This window comes from Pituophis catenifer, unplaced genomic scaffold (assembly GCF_029215685.1).
Source record: "Pituophis catenifer annectens isolate HBS135680 unplaced genomic scaffold, rPitCat1.0.hap2 SCAF_8, whole genome shotgun sequence".
NCBI lineage: Eukaryota > Metazoa > Chordata > Lepidosauria > Squamata > Colubridae > Pituophis > Pituophis catenifer.
Genome location: NW_027256888.1, coordinates 4,131,019 through 4,156,178, shown reverse-complemented (window position 1 = coordinate 4,156,178; position 25,160 = coordinate 4,131,019). Strand labels below are relative to the sequence as shown.

Below are 25,160 nucleotides of genomic sequence, written 5' to 3'. Positions count from 1 at the left end.
GTTTTAAGAGAGACACAAAAGGAAAAAAAATACATTTGCAGGTTTTAAGAGAGACACAAAAGGAAAAAAAATACACTTGCAATTTTAAGAAAGATACAAAAGGAAAAAAAAATACATTTGCAGGTTTTAAGAGAGACACAAAAGGAAAAAAAAAATAAACTTGCAAGTTTTAAGAAAGACACAAAAGCTAAAAATACACTCCCAAGTTTTAAAAAAGATACAAACCCAGCTGGGAAAAAAGTAAAATAACCCATACATTTGCCATTTGTGGAATGTTATCCACAATCTTTCCCACTCCCACTTGTTCAATATATTATATATTGCATATTCAATATTCATACAATCAATGTTATTGGGCGATCAGTTGTTTCTGATGCATCACCTATATCAAAGATATGCATTGTTTTTTTTCTGACCGAAAATGCATCCTTGGAAGAGACTCAAGCAGGCAGAGATGGCCAGGGATCCCCACTCTGTAATGGTAAGATATAACATCACGTTTCGGGAATCAACTCTTCCTGCATTCCTGCATTTTGCAAAATAAAGCAAAATGGCAGCATGTCTGTAGTTGGCCAAAGGAAGAAAAAAAAATTGCACACCTGAATTTTGCAAAATAATAATAATAAGCTATTAACCAGCCTCAAAGGCTGTGAATCTCACTAAAGATTAAATAATAATAATAATAATAATAATAATAATAATAATAATAATAATAATAATAATAATAATTACCATGTCCCAGAATTTTATAAGATACATCAAGAAATTGCAGCTTCCTGCAATAACACCTGCGGAACTGCAAAAAACTGCACTACTTGGAACATCGTACATCTTAAGAAGGTACTTGGTTGATCCCTAGGATGCTGGCAGCAACCCCTATCAACCATTAGCACCAGTCAATGGTATTTGTGATGCATTTTTAAATGTTCTGTTGACTGAGTTTCAAGTTTAATGAATAAAGTTAATAATAATAATAATAATAATAAGGCTCTTGTTGACTGAGTTTCATGTTTAATGAATAAAAGAGATAATAATAATAATTACTTAATTGATACCTAGGATGCTGGCAGCAACCCGTATCAACCATCAGTGCCAGTCAGTAATATTTGTGATACATCTTTAAATGTTCAGTTGACTGAGTTTCATGTTTAATGAATAAAAGATATAATAGCAATAATAATTGCAATAACACCAACAGTTAAGAAGGTACTTGGCTGATCCCCAGGACGCTGGCAGCAACCCCTATCAACCATCAGCACCAGTCAATGGTGTTTGTGATGCATTTTTGAATGTTCAGTTGACTGAGTTTCATGTTTAATGAATAAAGTAAATAATAATAATAATAATAATGCTCTTGTTGACTGAGTTTCATGTTTAATGAATAAAAGAGATAATAATAATTGATTGATACCTAGGATGCTGGCAGCAACCCATATCAACCATCAGTGCGTGTCAGTAATATTTCTGATACATCTTTAAATGTTTCATGTTTGATGAATAAACGTAATAATAATAAAATAAATAATAATAATAATAATAATAATAATAATAATAATAATAATATAATGATAGTAGTAGTTGTAGTATTATTATTATTATTAGTAGTAGTATCATTATCAATAATGATATTATCATTATTATCATTTATCTATTATTATTATTGTTGTTGTTGTTGTTGTTGTTATTATTATTATTATTATTATTATTATTATTATTATTATTACTATTATTATTGTTGTTGTTGTTATTATTATTAGTAGGAGGAGGAGTAGGAGTAGGAGTAGTAGGAGTAGCAGTAGCAGTAGTAAGAGGCGGGCCACCGCCGCAGAGATCTCAGCTCAGCTGACGGAGCGGCCCAGCCCAGCAACGGAGCTAACCTGCAAACAGAGACAGCCAAGCTCAGCGAATCCCGGGCAGCCCGCGGACTGTACCAAAGCGCCAGGTGTGGCGGGGGGGGAGGAGGTGGGAGGCAAAGTTCCAAAAACCGGGCTGAAGGGGACGTCGAAGCCTACCTTTCCCTGGAAGGGCCGAGAAAAAAACTCGTGGCCAAGACTCGCCAAGCCCCCTCCCCCAAAGGAAGGACAGACCCCCTCCCCACCCTACTGAAGAGACACCCCCCCTCTTTCCCTTGTTCGTAATGGGCGAGTCCTGATTTGAATGAAACGACCGGTGGGGCTCGGGGATCCCCCCCGCCTCCTTCTCATCCTCGAGACCCCTCCCCCGCCTCCCCCTGCGGGCGGTGGGTGTGGCGCGTGGGCGGGGCCAGGCGACGCCCCCGCCCCTCCCCTCGCGGAGGGGGACAGGACCGGCGCGCTGCAGATTAAGGGGGGCTCAGAGGCGCCTGGGAGCGATCGGCGCCGGAGGGTCTTCGGGGGTCCCGCCGCCGTCTTTCAGAGAGGGTCCCCCCGGCTGGAGGGCTCGCCTTGGTGGGCAGGTGAGTCCATCCTCCTCCCCCCCCCACCCCAGCATCCTTACCTGCCGGACAGGTAAGTGGTTTTCTTGGCTCCTGGCTTGTTTTTTTCCCAACGAAACCCCAAGCCAGGCTGGCAGTTCAACAGGTGCAGCCCTGGGGAACTTCTGCCTGCAAGACCTGCTGCTTTTGACTCAGCCCTGGTCCTGGATAGAATTAATGGGGGGTGTGTGTGAGGTTTTTCCTGGTTGTCTCTGGGTTGGTTTGCCGCAGCCGAGGGGTGAAAGAGCCACATGCGGCTCCAGAGCTACAGGTTGCCGACTACCTGGTCGATGGAGATTCTCAGCCATCCGTTCCAGATCACGGTTGTCCTTTTTCCCCCAAGAGGCAATTGGATTTTCTTTGGGGTTTTTGTTTTTTTTTTTTTTTCCTCTTGAAGAGGTTTTGCTTCTTCCACTCTGACCGAGATGAGATAGTGGAATCCTTCCATTCCTCCCTCAGAGCAGAAGAAGCTTCTTGGGATGAGAAGCGAAACCTCTTCGTCTGCGCGAAAATGTCTATGGAGATTCTCAGCCATCCGTTCCAGGTCACAGTTGTCCTCCCCAAAGTGCTTTTTTGTTTTCTTTTTTTCCAAGAGGCGACTGGATTTTCTTTGGGTTTTTTTTTTCTTTTGAAGACGTTTCGCTTCTCATCCCGAGAAGCTTCTTCTGCTCTGACCAATGGATGTTTGAATCCTTCCATTCCCCTGTCAGAGCAGAAGAAGCTTCTTGGGATGAGAAGCGAAACCTCTTCAAAAGAAAAAGGAAAAAACTAACAAACAAAGCCACTAGAATATAAACTGACAGCATTAATCCCACTCCTTACTAGCGCCAATGACGTTACCTAGTTTGGTAACGAGACAACTGCATGAAAATGTCTATGAAGATTCTCAGGCCATCCATTCCATTTTTTTTTTCCAAGAGGCAACTGGATTTTCTTTGGGGTTTTTTTCTTTTGAAGACGTTTCGCTTCTCGTCCCGAGAAGCTTCTTCCGCTCTGACTGAGATGAGATGTTTGAATCCTTCCATTCCCCCGTCAGAGCAGAAGAAGCTTCTTGGGATGAGAAGAGAAACCTCTTCAAAGAAAAAGAAAAAAAACAAAGAAAGCCACTAGAATATAAACTGACAGCATTAATCCCACTCCTTACTAGCGCCAATGACGTTACTAGTTTGGTAATGAGATGTCTGCGCGAACATATCTATGGAGATTCTCAGCCATCCATTCCAGGTCACAGTTGTCCCCAAAGGAGCTGTTTTTTTTTTCAAGAGGCCACTGGATTTTCTTTGTTTTTTTCTTTGAAGACGTTTCGCTTCTCATCCCAAGAAGCTTCTTCCGCTCTAACCGATGGATGGTTCCATTCCCCCATCAGAGTGGAAGAAGCTTCTTGGGATGAGAAGCGAAACGTCTTCAAAAGAAACAAAAAACAAAGAAAGTCCAGTCACCTCTTGAAAAAAAAAATGGAATGGATGGCCTGAGAATCTCCATAGACATTTTCGTACAGACGTCTTGTTACCAAACTAGGTAACGTCATCAGCGCTAGTAAGGAGTGGGATTATGCTGTCAGTTTATATTCTAGTGGCTTGCCCTGTCAGTGGTCTTAGAAATTCTTCAGTTGTGGCTTCTTCGGCAGTTTCTTGATTGGGGTGTTTGTTGACTTGATTGTTGATCTGATGTTAACTTTGGAGTTGATCTATGTTGATCTGAATGCTGATTATTGGCGGAGAGCTGGCTGGAATCGTTTTCTTCTCTTTTGGGCCGGTGGATGGTCTCTTTGGCATAATCTATAGATGTTTTTCATGTCTATGTGTCTGTCGACGGCTGATTTATCAGAGGGACAGGTTTTTAAAAATCCCCTGGCATTTTTAGTCTAGGATGATCACAGAGCGGGAAGGAACCTCAGAGGTCTTCTAGTCCAACCCTCATCCACAGGAAGGAGGGGATGGGGAGGAATCCCCAAACCTGAGCCTGCCAAGTTCAAAACTGTTGCTTTTTCGGTGTCCTTGTGTGTGATATTGCGTTTTTCGCCATCCTTCTCGCAGCAAACATTGGCTGATGCTGATGGTTGGCTATTCAACCGGTGCAGCTTCGCTTCCCAATGTATGTGATCTTAGAAAGAGGGTATATATATATATATATATGCACAGTAACGTTTTAATCATTGGTTGATTGGCTGCCTGGCATGTTCACAACCTATTTCAGTAAAAAGGAAGGACTACAGAAATAAGATACAAAACACAAAGCACAATAATCAATAATAATAAGGAATAACTTCCTCCTGAGATGCCTGGGCAATATTCCAAAGGAGAATGATAGAAAGTTCTTGATCGGTGAAATTTGGCTGCTTTCCAAGCCCCTAGTGCCCCCACCTCACCCTCCGGGCAATCCAAAAATAACACAGCAGATAGGAGAATGGAATAAGAGATGGAGGACAGTTATATTTTGGAAGAATTGCATTATTATTATTGGTTAATCTTTAGTGAGATTCACAGCCTTTGAGGCTGGTTAATAGCTCAGCAGCTCAAGTCCTAACCAAGGACCTAGGAACTGTTAAGGTATCGTCGGAGGATGTAAGCTGTTCCGAGTAAGGTGGTTTTTTGTAGAGCCAAAATGTTCAAGTCCGGCAAATTTAGAATTTCTAAATAGCGGGGTAGCCCTTTGGGTATTGCTCCAAGGGCTCCAATTACAATCGGGACAACACACTATTTCTTTTTCCACAGTCGCTCAACTTCAATTTGCAAGTCCCGGTACTTTGTGATTTTTTCTTGCTGCTTATCTTCAATCCGTGCATCACCAGGTATTGCAATGTCAATGAACCATACTTTTTTCTTTTCAACTATTGTTATGTCAGGTGTGTTGTGGACCAAGTGCCTGTCAGTCTGAATCCTGAAGTCCCACAAGATCTTGAGTTTCTCATTCTCTAAAACTTTCTCAACCTGATGTTTCCAGTGGTTTTTGCTGTATTCAAATCCAAACTTCTGGCACAATTTCCAGTGAATGATCTTAGCAACGCGGTCATGGCGTTGTAGGTAGTCAGTTTGTGAAATTTTGCTGCACCCACTGATCAGGTGGTCGACTGTCTCATCTTTCTCATTGCAGAGGCGGCATTTGCTGTTGGTGGTAACATGTTGAATTTTTGCCTTCATGCAGTTTGTGGCTAGGGCTTGTTCTTGAGCTGCCAAAATAAAGCTTTCTGTTTCTTTTTTCAGTACTCCTGATCTTAACCAGTTCCAAGTTAGTTTCTGGTTATTATTATTATTATTATTATTATTATTATTATTATTATTATTATTATTATTATTATTTTATTATTGAAGAGGCTTTTAGCCTCTCTAAGGCTAATGTCTTAAAAGTAAGGGAAGGATGCTTGGGAAATTGGGAAATTGCTTTTCCTGAATTTGGAGAGAAATCCTGTAGAGCAGAGGTGTCCATCCTTGGCAACTTTTAAGACCTATGGACTTCAACTCCCAGAATTCCCCATCCAGCTGTGCTGGCTGGCTGGGGAATTCTGGGAATTGAAGTCCACAAGTTGAGATCTTAATATTAGAAGAAGAAAAATCCTCTTCAATGCCTTTTGGTGTCTGGAGGGAAATAGACGAGAGGCGCAGAGAATCTCCTTTTCGATTTTGTGCTTTTGTTGAGAACGTTAAAAATATATTCAGATATGCGTCCCATTTTTAAAAATGGATATATCTTCTTGTGGCTATGAAAAAAATAAAAGGCTGTTTTGTTCTGATGGGAGAGAAACGGAATTGTAGTCCGAGGGGATCTGCCCAAAATTCAGAAACGTTGTTGAGAAAACTTTGGCCTCCGGGAGGATCTGAAATACCTGACTACCGGATATTGTATACGGTGTATAAAAACAGATTTGTGTCTTGAATTCTACGCAGCTAATGTGCTGCCGGTGGCATGAAAAGAACTTTGTAACTGCCAGGGAGCAAAAAAAAAAAAAAAAAAGAGGAACTTTTCAATTCAGTATATAGGGAACGTATCTTTTCTTTTCTTTCTTTTTTTTTTCCAAAAAAGTTTTTTATTTTTATTTCTCATAAACACATTTACATGTACAGTCATTTATCCATCATTTTTCATTCATCTTCTCTTTTAACTTTCATTTTTTATTTTTTCGGGGCTCCCCTTTTCCCATTTATCTTTCCTCCAACCTTTCTTCTTCTCCTGTCTTTTCCTTCCTCTTTCTCCTCCTACTTTCTTTGTTCTTCCTCTCCTTCTCTCTCCTACTTCCCCTTCCCTTCCCCCACTCCTCTCTTCTTCCCCCCCTTCTAACCTTCTCTCCTACTCCTCTTTCCCCTCCCTTTTCTTCCTCTCCTTTTCCCTTTCTTCTTTCTCTCCCTCTCCTCTCTCCTCCCTTCCTCTATCTCTATTCCTAGGGAAGGTATCTTTTTGAAGCTTTGGGGCTGCCCCTTAAACTCCATTTTTCATGGCTGCGTTGCAAATGTGGGATTTTTTGGCAGTTTTTGTCGATGTTTGACTCCGTTGATGAACTTTTGATCAAGTTTGACCAAGTCAGAGGCACGTCCAGCTTTTCACAAGGAAGCGAAACATAAGCTCGGGAGAGAATGATTTTGTTTTTATTTTTTTTGAATATATGTTTTATTGGTACATTTTTTCATTAAAAATATTTTTTAAAATTCCATGTCTATCTGAATAGCGTGCTGGTCTGGGCATAATTAATTTGAAGTGAAGGTACAACCATTATCCTAATCGTACTAGTCATCTAAATAAACATATCAATATTCATCATAAAATAATAAAACAATTTGTTTATCCATCTTGCAATATTTTCGATAACAGATTTTTTATTCTCTCTTTGAATCCTTTTTTAAATCCTAACCTCTGTTTTTGTTAGTTAACCTTTGGTAAAATATATCCCAAGTTGAATTAAAGTATTCTGTTTCTTCCTTTTCTTTTATCTTAAGTGTCAATCTATCCATTCTCAGCACATTCTAATATATATTTTTTATTACACTTTCATCTGTCGGGACCTCATCATTTTTCCATTGTTGTGCAAAGACTATTCTTGCTGCCGTTACTACATGCAAAATTAAATATGTATTCCCTTTATTAAACTGTTCCGGTAGTAGTTTAGTTTAGTTTTAGTTTAGTTTTATTAAATTTTTATACCGCCCTTCTCCCGAAGGACTCAGGGCGGTGTACAGCCAAGATAAAAATCAACAGTATAAAAGTTAAAAACAATTTAAAATTATTAAATAGTTTGGCCAATGATCTAAAATAAAATAACCCATTAAAAATAATATTTTAGGCCAGCCCTGCTTGATGGAATAATAGTATTTTAAGGGCGCGGCGATAGGTACGAAGGTCGGGAATCTGACGAATCTCCGGGGGCGGCTCGTTCCAGAGGGCAGGTGCCCCCACAGAGAAGGCTCTTCCTCTTCCTCTCCACATATCCTACTTCCTTCTAGCACTGATGATGTTCCCTAGTTGGGTCATGAAATGTCTGCCAGAAAATAACCAACTTCAGAGAGCACTAAGGACCTCCCAGCTTTCCTCCTCCTCCTCCTCCTCCTCCTCCTCCTCCTCCTCCTCCTCCTCCTCCTCCTCCTCCTCCTCCCTCCTCCTCCTCCTCCTCCTCCTCCTTTACCTGTTAGGGCAGATACAAAATTCTGGCTCTTGCTCTTTTGGTGGCCTCAACTATTGTTAACTGATGCTGTGTTATGTTGTCTCTCTTCCTGTTCTGGCTTTGCCTCATGTTCTTTCACTTTCTCCACTTCGTGTACACGTCTTCTACGGTGTGGAATTCCGCGACGTCCCCGTGTTGACTGCCAGGACACAATGCTGCGCGGTTTCCATTTAAGAAAAGGTACAGAGTTGAATTTCAGCCGGATGTTTCTTGTAATGCCCGTTTTGGGCCTTCTCTGTATTTCCACAGGGTTTTTAAGATTCTGATTTACCGCCTGCCACGCCGAAAACCCCATCTGTACGACAACCATGCCGATTCTAAGGAGCAGCTTGGGGTCCGCAGACCACAATATTGCAAGCGAGCTTTCTAGCATGCACGAAACAATATTTTCCAGTGAAATACTGCCTTCCGACATCAGTTCGACAGAGGCGGTTGTGAAAAACGGGTATCAAGACTCCCTGTACCTCAGTGCCGCCCAGATTTTCCAAAGCGTCCGTAATGAAAAACCTCACGATAAAATCCTGGTGAAATACGGAACCGGGCCATTGCCATCTCTTCCGGATTTCAAAGACGAAGAATTCCAGCGTTTGTCCTACGAACTGGCCTTCAGCGCTCTAAAATGTAAGTAGAAAACGCATTTACGGCAGTGGTGGGTTCCTCCCGGTTCGGTCCGGTTCGGCCGAGCCGGTAGCGGTGACGATATGACGTCACCGAACCGGTTCTCCCCCCCCGCCCTCCCACCCCCCCACCCACGTTATTCTTACCTTTTATTTGGTCCCACCCCCAATCTATTGCTGCCTCCTGAGTCCCAGCTGATGACTAGAGGGAAAAAAAACTGTTTAAACTCTTGCCGCAGGGCTTCAAAGGGCCGCCCTACAGCTGATCAGTGTTAAAAGCAAACAAATGAGTCGGGTCGTAAGTGCGAGGACCTTCCAGAAATGACTCTGACCAGCTAGCCACGCCCACCTAGTCACATGACCTCCAAGCCACACCCACAAAATAAGCCACGCCCACAGAACCGGTAGTAAAAAAATTTTGAACCCACCCCTGATTTACGGGCCTCGGAGTCACCTGTCAGGATTCCAAGTAATACACCCATAATAATTAGAACTCCGAGGCAGGTAGATTCCTCAAAGAGCAGTTTTATTGGCTAGATCATATTGGCACAGGCTGGTGAAAACCGACTCTTAACGGTTCCTGCGGTTTTCACCCAATTACCATATTTTTCGGACTATAAGATGCACCGGAGCATAAGACGCATCTACGTTTTTGGGAGGAGGAAAACGAGAAAAAAAATCTGCCTTTCACTGCCACCCGTTGGCCATGGCCCATTTGCCGCCACTGTGGCCCATTCTCCGTTGCTCGTTCGCCGTAGCTCGTTCGCTGTGGCTGCGGCTCATTCGCCGCGGCCACAGCCCGTTCAGCACAGCCTGTTCACCATCGCAGCGGCCCATTCGCCGCAGCCCGTTTGCCGTGGCCCATATTGTCGGAAGGATGGGTGGCTATGTAAATATTTTAAAAACCCTGTAAATATTTTAAAAACTGAAAAATACATCAATTAAATCATGCGTCACTACCAAAAGAAAAAAAAAAGAATTGGACTCAGTCCATGCAAACATAACGCCATCGAATCTCCCAGCACTTGGAGGAATCTTCCATTTTTAAGCTTTATGGAAGACTCTGTGAAAGTTTTCCCATCCACCCCCAAAGTCAATCATCATCTTTTTATCCCGAAAGGTCAGTCATGAATGAAAGTGAGCTGGCGAGAGAGTTACCCCGGGTAACCTGCAAAACAGAGACAGCTATGTCTGAATCGGTGTGCCAAAAATAGGAATCCAGTCTGAGTCCATGGAAACAGCTGAAAATGGTTCCCCAGGTCAAGGGGAGAATCTGTTGTTTTCTCTCAGTGATCTGTCACCTCCATGGGTGAGATTTAATGTAACAATTCCATTAAGGAATTGACAAAAGTACAAGGATTCTATCATATCGCTAAAGACGGGGGCCTGAATTCAAAAATTGGAGTTTAAGGAAGTCTGATTCCCTCCTTTGCTCTTGGAATACGGCATCCAGTTTTGGTTGCCACGCTATAAAAATTGTTGTGGAGACTCTAGAAAGAATGTAGAGAAGAGCTGGAGAATAAAATACCGTAGTTTTCGGAGTATAAGATGCACCAGAATATAAGACGTACCTTAGTTTTTGGGGAGGAAAATAGGGAAAAAAGATTCTGTCTACCGGGTATTCATCTGGCTAGTCCTTAGCCTGGTCAGCTTCAGCACATTAGTTCACTCATTGGTTTTGAGGTTGGGGCTGGTTGGGGCTAAAAAACAGCTGATCATCAGAGGGAGTAGCAATTAGAAAAGCAGGCAAAGCACAGAAGATAGCTTCTCTCGCATTGGGGCTGAAAAGCAGCTTCTAAAGCACAGCTGATCGTCGGAGGGAGCAGCAATTAGAAAAGCAGGCAAAGCACAGAAGATAGCTTCTCTCGCATTGGGGCTGAAAAGCAGCTTCTAAAGCACAGCTGATCGTCGGAGGGAGCAGCAATTAGAAAAGCAGGCAAAGCACGGAAGAGCGCTTTGCTTGCGTTGGGGCTGAAAAACAGCTTCAAAAGCACAGCTGATCCTCGGAGGGAGCTCCAGTGACTAAAGCAAGCAAAGCTGAAGGAGTAAGAGAAGGCAGCAGCTGTTCCAGGTAGCCATTTTGGGCACCATGCGGGGTTAAATTCGGAGTATAAGATGCACCCAAATCTTCAGCCTCTTTTAGGAGGGAAAAAGTGCGTCTTATACTCTGAAAAATACGGTATATGAAGAACGGTTGCTGGAATTGGGTTTGTCTAGTTTAATGAAAAGAAGGACTAGGGGTGACATGATAGCGGTCTTCCGATATCTAAGAGGTTGCCATAAATAAGAGGAGGTCAATTTATTCTCCAAAGCACCCGAAGGCAGGGCAAGAAGCAACGGGTGGAAACTCTGTTATTCTGTATCTCTATATCTATTTTCAGGTTGTTAACCATTTTGAACGGCATCTGAGCCTTTGAAGATCCCTTTGCGATCGCTTGCCATGCCTCTCCTTATCTTCTTTTCTCCTTTTCTCCCCTATAGATCAAGAAGTTTTGGAATATATGTTGATAGACAGCGGCGTTTACCCCTTGCAATCAATAGTGAGTAGACACCGAATTCGTTGTTCAAATATTAGCCGTGTTTCCATTGCAGCATAGTTCAAGCCAATCTTATCGGAGGCTCCTTGGGTATCATGTTAAAAAATAAATAAATAAATATAATTTTCATATATTGCTTGGAAGTTCCACCAAGGTTGGTGCAGGGGAGACTAAAGCCATCATCCTAGGCCAGGCTGAAACGGTCGTAGGTGTGAAAAACGATCATCGGTCCCTTTTTTCCAGTGGCCGTTGTAACTTCCGAACGGCCACTAAGTGAACGGTCGTAACTCAAGGGCTGTCGATATTGATGTTGCTTGGCCTTGATGTCCATCTGGTCCTCTTGCAGTCAGATGACTTGACCAGCTTAGTCGTGGTGATGCTGTATGACCTTCAGGACCGGAAGTTTGAAGCTCGCTCGATTCCCGAGGACGAAGAAACCGTAGCAGAAGTTCAAGAAGTGGAGCATTATCTATGCAGGTAGACCTCCCGAAAACACAGGGCTGCTGGCCGGGAAATCTCATTTTGTTTCCCATGTGGGAGGAAGGGGGAAAGAGATGCCCGGAATCCTATTATTATTTAATTATGAAGGTTTGCTCTGGGTCTGTTGTCCAGCTAGTGTCTTCAGCAGTAGAAGGGAGTGGGGCTTGCTCTCTGAGAGCTGTTGTTTTGCTGTTCTTCCTCCTCCCCCTCCCCCTCCCCCTCCCCCTCTTCTTCTTCTTCTTCTTCTTCTTCTTCTTCTTCTTCTTCTTCTTCTTCTTCTTCCTCTTCCTCTTCCTCTTCCTCCTCCTCCTCCTCCTCTCCCCTTCTAGTACTGAGGATGTTGCCTTGTTGGGTCATGAAACATCTGCAAGAAAACAACCAAGCTCAGGGAGCACCAAGGATCCCACCCAGTTGTCCTTCTCCTCCTCCTCCTCCTCCTCCTCCTCCTCCTCCTCCTCCTCCTCCTCCTCCTCCTCCTCCTCCTCCTAGGTTGTGCAACTTCTGTAAGAAAACAACCAAGCTCAGGGAGAACCAAGGACCTCACAGTTCAACCCTGAGCTACAAATATTCTAAATTGCGCTTTGGCTAGCTATCCTTCATTTTTTTTAAAAAAAAATTCATGACTGTGTCTCAAGAAAACTGCCTACCTCTCCCGGGACCAAGGGTTCCTCGCCGTAATTTCGATGCTGATATGTGAGCCAGGCTGGAATTCCTGTTGTCCTCAGGACGAAGCCTGAAGCTCAAATGTCCTTCCTTTCGGAATCTCTAGTTTTAAGACCAAGCTGGCCGCCGCCTTGGCGAGATGCCGAATCAAACACGACGCTCTTACCATCGAGCATATCCTGCCGGAAACAATTCGGAGGCAAGAGCAGAGGGCGTCAACCTTGCCACTCTACGCCTGGGTGAACACCTTGAAAGTCAGGTGAGCTCTGGGTTTTTTTTTTTCTTTTGCCCGCCATTTTCCTTCATGCAAATTTTTCAATGGTCGGTGACTCTTTAAACCGGTAATGCCTAACCTTTTTGCTATCGCGTGCCAGAAGCAGGGGGGTTTGGGTTTCGTGCCTGCCCACACCCATAAATCTATGCGCCCTGCCCCCGCGCATGCACGTGTGACCCTCCCCCCACTCCCCACACTCCTGGCACACGATGGCACGGTAGGCCCGCTTTTCGCTCTCCCCAGCCTCCAGAGCCTGGGCCGTCCGTCAGCCCTCAGATAGAGAGTCAACAGCCTCCAGATATGGAGGTGGCTGATGAGGAAGAGGAGGAACAGCTGGGCCCAGTGCCTGATATGCGGATGCACAGAAGGGAGAGGAGAGGAGAGCAGTGGAAATCTATGGACCGGTCCTTGGGACAGGAGAGCCACTGCTGCTAGCGAAGCCTCACCCTAGCTGTGGGGATAGATAAAAGGCAGGAGGCGGAGATGAATAGATGTGGCAGACAATTATTCATCTTCCAGATGGACGGACTTGTTAGCTTGTGGTGAGAGAGAAACTTTTTGCCAGGGCTGCCGGCACTCCTAATAAAGGAATCATTGATTTAAATACAGAGGATTTGTCGTGTTTGGGGAGCTGGGTCAGAACAAGGAGCTGTAAAATGGGGCAAAACTCACTGAACCAATTTCTCACTCAGCAACATAAATTCAGGGCTCAATTGTGGCTGTAAATTGAGGACTTCCTGTACCTACAAACCTAAAGTTGATTTTGTTGTTGTTGTTCTTTTTCGCTTCCGTCATGTGCCACGTTAATAACACCTGTGGCTTACTGTTACAGCCTGGAAGAAGTCCACGGCTTCTTGCAGAAAGAGGGCTTCACGAAAGTCGAGTCCATCTCCCATTTTGACGGTTACACATATTGCCAGGACAAACACTGCGAGGATGGACTCATTTTCCCGTCTTCCCTTAAAGAAAAGCTGCTGACCTCGGAACTCTACACCGATCACAAGCTCCTCTTGCAAGTAAGTGAAAAGAGGGTGCACTCTGGTGTTGGGATTCAGCCGGTTCGGGCGAACAGGTAGTTAAATTGCTGGCTGGCTCCGTCCCTCCCCACACCGCCCCTTCCAAGAGTCTCCACATGTCGGCTGGCGACACCCAGGGGGAGGGCCTTCTCTGTGGGAGCCCCAGCCCTGTGGAATGAACTGCCCCCGGAAATACGTAAGATCTCCGATCTCCGGGTGTTTCGCTGCGCATTGAAGACCCTGTTGTTCCGCCAGGCCGGGCTTTCAACATAATAATTTTAAATTGGGGTATTTTAAATTTTTGGGGTTTTAAATCGGCCAAATCTATTTAATTATTTTAATTTTTAATCATTGTTGTGTCTTGTGTTTTTAAATTGGCTGTACACCGCCCTGAGTCCTTCGGGAGAAGGGCGGTATAGAAATAAAATAATAATAATAATAATAATAATAATAATAATAATAATAATAATAATAATAATAATAATAATTATTATGCCCCGTTTTGGCTCTCAGGTAAATGCAGGGAGGCCTCCTAGGCTCAAAATGGGGCGCGGGGGGGGGGGGCAGTGTGGTGGGTTGCCCCCGGTTCGGAAGAACCGGTAGTAAAACCGGCGGGAGGCTCTGCCTACCGACCCGACGTCATTAAGAAGGTAAGTAGAACCCATCCCTGGTGTGTCCCCCCCCGCGGCCCGTTTTTGCTCCCAGGGGGGTGCAGGAAGCCAAGTGCCACCTGTCACACCCCCTGGCCACGCCCACCATGGCCACGCCCACCCAGCCGGTCATTAGGGCAGAGAACCGGTTGTTAAATTATTTGAATCCCGCCACTGGTTCACCCTACTGAAGAAGTCTTTGGAGCCTTCCAGGATGACGGTCCCCCCAAAATGGGATGTCCAACCTTGGCAGCTTTGAGACTTTGCTGGTTGGGGGGATTTTGAAGGAGTTGAAGTGCACAAGTCTTAAACTTGCCAAGATCAAACACACACACACACACACACAACCCTGATGTAGAGCCAGTACCTCTGTTTGTGTTTTGTGTAGTTACACTCCTTCGCTTGCAAACGGAAACCCGTAACGCAAGAACTGGTTGCAGGTCTTCTCTCTGCAAAAAAACCCAGATGAAACGGGTGCATCCGTCAAAGAAAGAGCGCAGGGGTTAGAAGGCGGGATTGCAGGCTGACTCTGCCCACTGCCAGCAGTTCGATCCTGACTGGCTCAAAGGTTGACTCAGCCTTCCATCCTTCCGAGGTGGGTGAAATGAGGACCCAGATTGTTGGGGGCAAGAGGCTGACTCTGTAAACTGCTTAGAGAGGGCTGGAAAGCACTGTGAAGCGGTATATAAGTCTTAAGTGCTATTGCTAGTCCCTTCCTTCCTTCCTTCCTTCCTTCCTTCCTTCCTTCCTTCCTTTCCTCCCTCCCTCCCTCCCTCCCTCCCTCCCTCCCTCCCTGTGGTTAGAATGCAGTATTGCAAGATAATTCTGCCGACTGCCAGGTGTTCGATCCTGACCGAGCTCAAGGTTGACTCAGTCTTCCCTCCTTCCGACGTTGGTAAAATGAGGACCCAGATTGCTGGGGGGCAATCGGTAAAACACTTAGAAAGGGCAGTAAAGATTATGAAGTAACATGTAAGCCTTAAGTGCTACTGCTGTCAGTCAAAGCATTGTTTTGACTCAGGTTACCCCACCTACAATGCCATACGGTCCCAGAACAAGGTACGCGGTTGGAGAGCTGAATAATTCCCACGCCGGTGTTTCCCTCTCATCCTTAGGATAACTCCCGGAGTCTGGCGGTACATTCGGTGAAATCTCTGCTGAATATGGACGACGATATTTTAATTGCGCAAATGGGATCCTGGCTCACAGTAGCCCACATGTCGGTGCTGACCAATCAGGAGACTTCCCGGGTGTTTGTATGCGGAGTGAAGTCTGCGGCCCGAGAAGTTGAATTGAAGGATCTCTTTGCACGCATGGAGTGTAAAAGTAAGTACAAGATCAGTGGCATTCTTTTGTTATCAAAAGCCTGACAGATGGTCCTCAATGTACGACCGCAATGGAGCCCAGCATTTCTGTCGCTAAGCAAGACAGATGTTATGTGAGTGTCACCCCAACCTTCCTTGCCCCAATTGTTAAGTGAATCACCGCAGTTGCTAACAGAGGAACACAGTTGTTAACCGAATCTGGCTTCCCCGTTGACTTCGCTTGTCGGATGGTCACAAAAGGGGAAATCGCATGACACCAGGGACACTGTGACCGTCATAAATATGAACCTCAGTTGCCAATCACCTGAATTTTGCTCAGGGATGCTGCAAGAGTGGTGCAGGGGCCTAGAGATGGAGCTTTCGCCTCACAATCAGGAGGCTGTGAGTTCGATCCTAGGTAGAGGCAGATATTTCTCTCTCTGGGCACAATGAGGATACATCTGCTGAACAAAACTCCGCACTGGCGACAGGAAAGGTATCCGGCCAGTAAAACACTCTGCTAGTTCCATTCAGTTGCCCAGACTCCACCCTGCAAGGGATTATGGGGTTGTTACATGATGATGACTGTAGGGATGCCGCAACGGTTGTGTGAAAAAAAAAAAAACGGGTCACGGGTCCCTTTTTTCGGTGCTGTTGTGAATTTCAGCGACCACTCAACAAACGGTCGTAAGTCCAGGACGACCGATACTTCCAGGAAGCGTTTGTTAACCCCTATGAAAGTTTTTGAAGTGACAATTCGCTTTCATGCGAATTTTGTCTCACTCCGGAGCCGCAACGACCTCAACGGAGAGTGACAGTGTCGAAGGCGCGTCAGCTCGGCTGCAGCATCCGTTCAGTCCCGTTTCTAACTTACATTGTCTTCCTTTTGTTTTTTTTCTCCTCCTCCTCCTCCTCCTCCTCCTCCCACTTCGCCAGATATCGAGCTGCTTCATGAAGATTTTGCCAACATCGAGCCCACGTTTTCCAAGCTGCAGAAAGTGAAAGTGATTTTGCTCCTGCCTCGTTGTTCCGGTCTGGGGGTCAGCAATCCCATCGAGTTTATTTTAAAAGAGCACGAAGGTAACTTCCCAAAAGTTTACGAGGCCTAGTTCTAGGGAAGGATGCTTCTCTTTCTGTGCCAATTCTGGTCATTAACTAAATTCCCTTTGGCCTCCTTCTCCTCCTCCTCCCTCCTCCTTATCTATCTTCTCCTTTTTCTTTTCCTACTCTTTCTTCTCCTTCTCCTCCTCCTTCCTCCTTCTCTATCTTCTCCTTCTCCTCTCATCCTCATCTATCTTCTCCTTTTTCCTCCTTCTCTATCTTCTCCTTCTCTCTCATCCTCATTTAACTTCTCCTCCTTCTCTATCTTCTCCTTCTCCTCCCTCATCCTCATCTATCTTCTCCTTCTTCCTCCTTCTCCACCCTCATCCTCATCTATCTTCTCCTTCTTCATCCTTCTCTATCTTCTCCTTCCCTCATCATCTATCTTCTCCTCCTTCTTCCTCTATCTTCTCCTTCTCCTCTCATTCTCATCTAACTTCTCCTCCTCCTTCTCTATCTTCTCCTTCTCCTCCTTCACCCTCATCTATCTTCTCCTTCTTCATCCTTCTCTATCTTTTCTTTCTCTCTCATCCTCATCTAACTTCTCCTCTTCCTCCTCTATCTTCTCCTTCTCCTTCCTCCTCATCTATCTTCTCCTCCTTCCTCTATCTTCTCCTTCTCCTCTCTCATCCTCATCTAACTTCTCCTCCTCCTTCTCTATCTTCTTCTCCTCCATCCTCCTCATCTATCTTCTCCTCCTTCTTCCTCTATCTTTTCCTTCTCCTCCCTCATCTTTGGAGATTTTCTAGTCCAACCCCATGCTCAAGCAGGAGACCCTGTACCATTTCAGACAAATGGTTGTCCAGTCTCTTCTTAAAAATCTCCAGTGAGGAAGCACCCACAACTTCTGAAGGCAATCTTTTCCACTAATTAATTGTCCTCACTGTTAGGAAGTTTCTCCTTAATTCCAGGTTGCTTCTCTCCTTGATTAGTTTCTAATCATTGTTTCTTGTCCTGCCCTCTGGTGCTTTGGAAAATAAATTGACCCCTTCTTCTTTATGGCAGCTCCTCAAATACTGGAATACTGCTATCATGTCCCCCCTAATCCTTCTTTTCTCTAGCGAAACCCAATTCCTGCAGCCATTGGTTTAGTTTTCAAGCAAATCATGACAGTCTAGTGAAGATGTCCACCACCCTATGGGGATTGGGCGTGGCTGGGCTTCCATTCCAGCAGCCCCACATTGTGATTGTGGAAGCACCATTTCACTGCCTTGAAGGATATCTATTGTAGTTCCCGGGAACCAGCAAACCAGGGATTGAGTTTGGGCCAAAGTTAACTAAACCCAAGCCATTTCACCCTGAACGGGAGGTGTTCCATAATAATTAGGTGACAGCAGAACTAAAACACGTGAATTCTAGAAAGTATAAACCATCTTTTTTTCTAGAAAGAGTGCAGAGAAGAGCAACCAGGATGATGAGGGGACTGGAGGCTAAAACGTACGATGAACGGTTGCAGGAACTGGGCATGGCTGGTCTAGTGAAGAGAAGGACCAGGGGAGACATGAGAGCAGTCTTCCAATATTTGAGGGACTGTCCCAGAGAGGAAGGGGGTCAAGCTATTTTCCAAAGCACCTGAAGGCCAGACAAGGAACGATGGACGGAAACTGACCAAGGAGAGATTCAACCTAGAAATAAGGAGAAATTTCCGACAGTGAGAGCAATCAACCCATGGAACAGAAGTTGCCTTCAGAAGTTGTGGGAGCTTCATCATTGGAGGCTTTCAAGAAGAGACTGGGCTGCCCTCTGTCAGAAATGGTGTAGGGTCTTCTTGGGCGGAGGGTTGGACTAGATGACCTACAAGGTCCCTTCCAACTCTGTTAATCTGTATCTGTATCCGATCTTCAACCATCGTGCCCGATTTTGGGAAGCCCCACTCTGTTTGTTAGGCTTTGCTCGCCGCTGCTGTTCATTGTTTTCCGACCACCAATATCCGATTGTCACAGTAGTCGTTTTGCTGAATTTCCTCTCTAGATGCCGAGTTACTTCGAGATCTGTCTCAAGGATCGGTAGCTGAAGACAAGCTAAGCACCCTTGCTCAACAGCAGCTGAAAGAGCTGACCCACGCAATGCAGTGTGAGTTGTACTTGCCATGAACTCAATCCGACAATAGCTACAGTCGTGTATCTGTAACAATGCACCCTTCCCAATTGTTGCTACTCAGCTCCTTTGTCTCTTATTAAAAGCAAGATTTAGTTCTTCTCTACTCCAAGCCTCCCGTATTAGATCTTAGCAGACTGAGGGACAAAAATCTGAATTTTCTAGATTTTCCAGATTTTCTATCTGGAACGAGCTCCCCCCCGGAGATACGGAGGATCCCGGATCTGCGTACCTTCCGTCGCGCGCTCAAGACTTTCTTATTTCATCAAGCTGGCCTGACCTAAATCTTTCCCCTTTTTAAATGGACATTTTAAATTTGGTTTTAAATTATTGGGGTTTTTAAATTTGCTCAGCCAAATTATTTAATTCGTTTTATTTTATTTTAAATTTTGTATTTATATGTTTTATTCTACGGCTGTTCACCGCCCTGAGTCCTTCGGGAGTAGGGCGGTATATAAAATAAAATGAATAAATAAAATAAAATAAAATAAAATAAAATAAAATAAAATAAAATAAAATAATAAAATAAAATAAAATAAAATAAAATAAAATAAAAAAATAAATAATAAAATAAAATAAATAAAATAAATAAAATAAAATAAAATAAATAAAATAAAATAAAATAATAAAATAAAATAAAATAAAATAAATAAAATAATAAAATAAAATAAAATAAAATAAAAAAATAAAATAAAATAATAAAATAAAATAAAATAAAATAAAATAAAATAAAATAAGATAAAATAAATAAAATAAAATAAAATAAAATAAAATAAAATAAAGAAATAAAGAAATTTTAAGCTCGCAAGTCAAATGTTTCCCAACCTTGGCCACTTTTAAGAAACCGAGAGTTCGACTCCCAGACTTGTATGCAAAATATAATCCAACGAACATTTCCCCAGTATGGAAAGCCAAATACACAGCCATTGCAATATTTCGTGATCCAACTAGCTAGCATCATCACGTCGCATTGATGATGTTACCTAGTTGGGTAATATTCAATATTCAAACATTGGTTCAATGTTTTCTTGAACGTCTTCAAGAAAACAACCAGGCTTAGAGAGCACCGAGAGGCCCAACAGGGCGAGGATTTTCTGAATTGGCACCCTTTGCGCCGGCTTTTAGAAATTTCTCCAAAGCTTGCTCTTGAACTGGAATAATTTCCTCATCTCATCCTCCTGATCTTGAATCCCCGCAGTTGTTAAAGTCCAAGCCCTGGTCTACTGCACCTGCTCGTTGTACCCAGAAGAAAACGAAGTAGTGGTGAACAAAGCCTTGGCATCTGGAGCGGAAGGAGCAAAGGCCCAGCCGTACAAGTAAGGAACACAACTTCGGCTCTCTTTTCCTCAAAAGATATTTGCGCCGTTGCTGTTTGAAGGGTTGCATGTTCATAATCAGAATAGAACCAGATAGGGACCTTGGAGGTCTTCTAGTCCAGCCCCCTGCTCAAGCGAGAGTCCCTATACCCGTGATGAACATAAGGCACATGTGGCGGAAGTGGCACGCAGAGCTATCTCTCTGGGCATGCGAGCCGTCGCCCGTTGCTCTTTCGCGTTCCGGCCAGGGGTGGGTTCTAAATTTTTTTACTACCAGTTCTGTGGGCGTGGCTTATTTTGTGGGCATGGTTTGATGGTCATGTGACAGTTCTTTAGGATTTAGCAGAGGTACTGGTCTACCAGGCTTTTAACTGCCCACAGAGCTGTACTGGTCTACCCATTTGTTCTTGGAGCGTCCTGGTCAACCTATTTCGTTTTGGAGGCACCGGTCTACCCATTTGTTTTTGGAGACACCGGTCTACCACCACACTGCCTTTTAACACTGATCAGCTGTAGGGCGGCCCTTTGAAGCCCCATGGCAAGAGTTTTCCTTCTAGCTGATCAGCTGGGACTCAGGAGGTAGCAAATAGATTGGGGGTGGGGCCAAATAAAAGGTAAGAATAACGCGGGGGGGGAGGGCCCAGCTCCCAAACAAAGAGAACTGGTTCAGTGACGTCATATCGTCACCGCTACCAGTTCGACCGAACCGGGCCGAACTGGGAGGAACCCACCACTGGTTCCGGCGCGCCGGCCAACTGGTCTTAGTGAGCGCATGTGCGCTAGAAACTGGAAGACCAGGTGGCCGGCATACATGCACGTGCTGGAAACCAGAAGAATATTGTCCTGGCACGCACATGCCCAGTTCCTGCAACCGTTCATCGTATGTTTTAGCCTCCTGTCCCTTCATCATCTTGGTTGCTCTTCTCTGGGCTCTTTCTAGAGTCTCAACCTCTTTTTTATAGTGTGGTGACCAAAACTGGATGCAGTACTCTAGGTGTGGTCTTACTAGGGCTTTATAGAGTGGTATTAGTACCTCCGTTGATCTTGATTGTATCCCTCTGTTCATGCAGTTTAGGATTGCGTTGGCTTTTTTGGCTGCCGCCGCACACTGTTGGCTCATATTTAATTGGTTGTCCACTAAGATTCCAAGATCCTTTTCACAGTCATTATTAAGCCTGGTTTCCCCCCGTCTATATGTGTACTTTTGGGTTTTCTTGCCCAAGATCCTTTGCTTCTTCATTTAGTGACCAAATAACTTAGTCCCAGTGTCTTTTGAATATTACAATGAACTGAGTCATGTTTCTTGGACGTAATGCCTTCCATGCTCTGTGTTTCTATCTGCTTCAGGCTTTGTCCACCAGTTCTTCCTTTGTGTTCCAAGTCGGAAGTCAACGTATCTGAACAGAAGGTCTTCCGGATAGAGCCCTCAGATATTTCCAATAGCTGTTTTATTGCTGTTTTAAGCCGAGAGGTAAAGCAATAAATTTCATTACAGCTCATGAGGAAGGGGAATGTATCGTATTATCCTATATCTATCAATCTGTCTGTCTGTCTATCTATCTATCTATCTATCTATCTATCTATCTATCTATCTATCTATCTCTAATATATCTTACTATTTATCTATATCTATCTATCATCTATCTATCATCTATCTCTAATATATCTTACTATTTACCTATATCTATCTATCTCTAATATATCTTACTATTTATCTCTATCTATCTATCTAAACTCTATCTATCCTCTATCTATATATCATCTATTTATCTCTATCTATCTAATATATCTTACTATTTATCTATATCTATCTATCTATGATACCAATCCATCTATCTATATCTGTCTGTCTGTCTGTCTGTCTATCTATCTCGGTTTCAATTCATCATCCATCCATCCATCTCTATCTAATATATCTTACTATTTATCTATATCTAGCTATCTATGATATCAATCCATCTATCTAAATCTATCTGTCTGTCTGTCTAGATATCTGTCTATCTCGGTATAAAATTCATCCATCCATCCATCTATCTCTATCTAATATATCTTACTATTTATCTATATCTATCTATCCATCTATCTACCTATCTATCTACAATCAATCAATCAATCTACCTACCTACCTATCAGTGTTGAAATCCGAATTTTTTTACTACCAGTTCTGTGGGCGTGGCTTGGTGGGCATGGCAGGGGAAGGATACTGCAAAATCCCCATTCCCTCCCCACTCCTAGGGGAAGGATATTGCAAAATCTCCATTCCCACCCCACTCTCGGGCCAGCCAGAAGGGGGTATTTGCTGGTTCTCCAAACTACTCAAAATTTCCTGTCAGAACCTGCTGGATTTCACCCCTGATATATTTTGTTTTGTTTTGTTTGCTTGCTTCTGTGATTTTTTTTTCTTTTCTTTTTTGGGAGTTTTGTATTTGGACTTCTGAATAATGATTTGCAAAAAATAAAGATAAAAATGAGAAAGGGTTGTGTCTATACAGACATAGACTACAGAATTACCAGCTTTTCATTCCAGAAAATGCAGCCAGCTACAATTAGCCCTACAATACCGAGTGAAATACAGGTAAGGCGTTGCCTTACAACCACAATTGAGCCTAAAATTTATGTTGCTAAGTGGAACAATTGTTAAGTGAGTTTTGCCCCATTATATGACCTCTCTTGCCACAGTGAACCACTGCAGTTGTTAAGTTAGTAACACGCTTGTTAAGTGAGCCTGGCTTCCTTGTTGACTTTGCTTGTCGGAAGGTTGCAAAAGTTCATATTTATGACAGTTGCCATATTCTGGGGGTCATGTGCCCAAATTTCTGACGAGCCAAGTCAATGGAGAAGCCAGATTCAGTTAACATCCGTGCCCCTGACTTACCCACTGCAACGATTCCCTTAACAACAACAGCAAGGAAGGTCGTGAAATGGGACAAACCTCACTGAACCAACGTTCTCGCTTAGCAACATAAATTTCGGAGCTTTTGCCATCGTTAAGTCGAGGACTGCCTGTATTCCAATCTGCAGTTCCCTTGGCGGGCTCCTGGCTCTGCTTAATCTGTGTCCTCTGCTCAATTTTTAGCGCGACCCATCCGAATCGGTGACGGTGAAAGACGTTTTGGCCCGTGCCGCGGCAAAAGGCCTACTGGACGGGATCGACCTGGCGAAGCCGTCCAAGAGAGAAGAGAAAAAGAAGAAGAAGCACCGAGCCGCCCAGCCGAAGAATCCGATCAAAGAGGCGGTGATGCAATCCCGGATTCAGGAGTTCTTGGAACGGGAGACGAAATCCGGAACGACGGAGACCTCCTCTCCCGGATCTAAGGTGGCTTCCAGTAGCTCTCAGGTGTTGAACCAAACCACCGAGCCCGTAACGCTGAAGAAAGCGGCCAACCCTCTTTCGAACTCGTCTCTGCCCGTGATGGCCAAGAATAACCTCACCGCCACCTCCACCATGCAAAAAGTCTTGGAGAAACAGAGGAACGTCGGGAAGTCCAGGAACGACGACCGAGTCATGATTCTGAAGCCTGTCGAGATCGTCCTCCCCCCGGTGATGATGCCGTATTTTAACCCCCAAGGGAACAGGGCCCAGATTTCAACGAACCACTGTTACTATCGTTGGATCGGGGCGAAACACGGTTCTCTCAGCCCTTCGTCATCCAAAAGACTAATTAAGTCCAAAGAGCCTCCCCTGCCTCCGGGGACCAAGCATTCTCGTCCGTGGCTTTGAAGTGGGCGCCATCTTGGTTTGTTTTGGTTTTTTGTTTCTCTCCCCCCCCCCCCTTCTCCCCTCATAATTTGAGACCGATGTTCGTTGAACCATCAGCTCCTGAATATCGTTTGGGCCGTAAAGTGCTTTTGGAAAGAAATGGAAAAGTGGCTCCCTTTCGACGTTATTACCAACGAGCTGTTTTGCAAAGATGTTTTTGTTTTAAAAAAATTATGATGATGATGATGTCACGCTTGCATCCAGCTTTGAACGTCCATAAAAAAAATAAAAATAAAACCACACTTACGGATTATGCAGATCATTGGAGGGAACTTTATATATGAAGTTTGACGCGGGCTAAGAGCTAATTAGTTGTTAAGCCACCACGGACCTGAATGGATTTGAAGCGACTGAATTTTTAAGGCGAACCGTTCACACGCAAATGAAAACCGGGGGGAACCTACATAAAGAGAAGAGGAGGCTTCGTTTTTATCCCCCGATATATTTCAGATCATTTTTTTTTTCCCTTGGGGATTGGGAATGCGTTCCCCGTTCCTGACTTCCCCAACTGGCCTTCAACGTGATCCTTGTAGACATCTTGCTTGCTTAAAAGCCCACTGTTAAGAAGGTACAGCACTTGGAAAGCCACAAGCCGGCTTTGAAAGAGAAAGCTTGAATTTTACAACAAAGAAAGTTAAAGCATTGAGGCAAGAGGCTTTTTGTTTTTTTTCTGGCGTTGGCATCACGATTTAACATGCTTTTCCCTTTGGCGGTGATACCAGACTTCATTAGCAACTCAGTATAAATCATCAAGTTATTATGCCGTACGGTTAACTGGAAACAGAGCATATTAAACAATTCCTGATTAATTATTTTCTTGACTACTTATTTATTTTTTTTTAAAAAAAATCTTCCCTGCCAAAAAGAGCGAACGAATCTGGTTGTGACAGGTGGTATTCAGCCAGTTCGCACCGGTTCGCCTGAACCGCTTGCGGAAATCTGCCCCGGCTCTATGCCATCCTATTTAGGCACGTTTTTGAGGCTGGGCGCATGCATGGACACTCACATTTGAGAACCGGTAGAGAAAGTAAGTGAATACTACCCCTGGTTGTGACGTACACATTTCGGAGCCGATTTGTGCGTTCTAAGAATGATGTCCTTCATAGCTGTGGATCAATGGCATCCTTTCTAGAGTAACTGATGGGCATTTCCTTATTTATATTATAAACCTGTTTCTAGAAATCGTACAGGCAGTCTTTGACTTACAACTGCAATGGAGCCCCAGAATCGATGTCGTTAAGCG

At 44.1% G+C, this 25,160-nt stretch overlaps 1 protein-coding gene across 1 annotated transcript; it reads left to right on the top strand.

The window, feature by feature from the left end:
• The first annotated feature begins 8,410 nt into the window (after window positions 1-8,410).
• Window positions 8,411-24,013, top strand: NSUN7 (NOP2/Sun RNA methyltransferase family member 7). The gene is made up of 11 exons (XM_070948261.1): window positions 8,411-8,723; window positions 11,201-11,259; window positions 11,603-11,733; window positions 12,506-12,658; window positions 13,506-13,689; window positions 15,455-15,665; window positions 16,580-16,723; window positions 18,716-18,817; window positions 20,040-20,157; window positions 21,505-21,628; window positions 23,234-24,013. Exons 1-11 carry the CDS (start codon window positions 8,411-8,413, stop codon window positions 23,876-23,878), a joined length of 2,184 nt encoding a protein of 727 aa, XP_070804362.1. The 3' UTR covers window positions 23,879-24,013.
• Window positions 24,014-25,160: the final 1,147 nt, after the last annotated feature.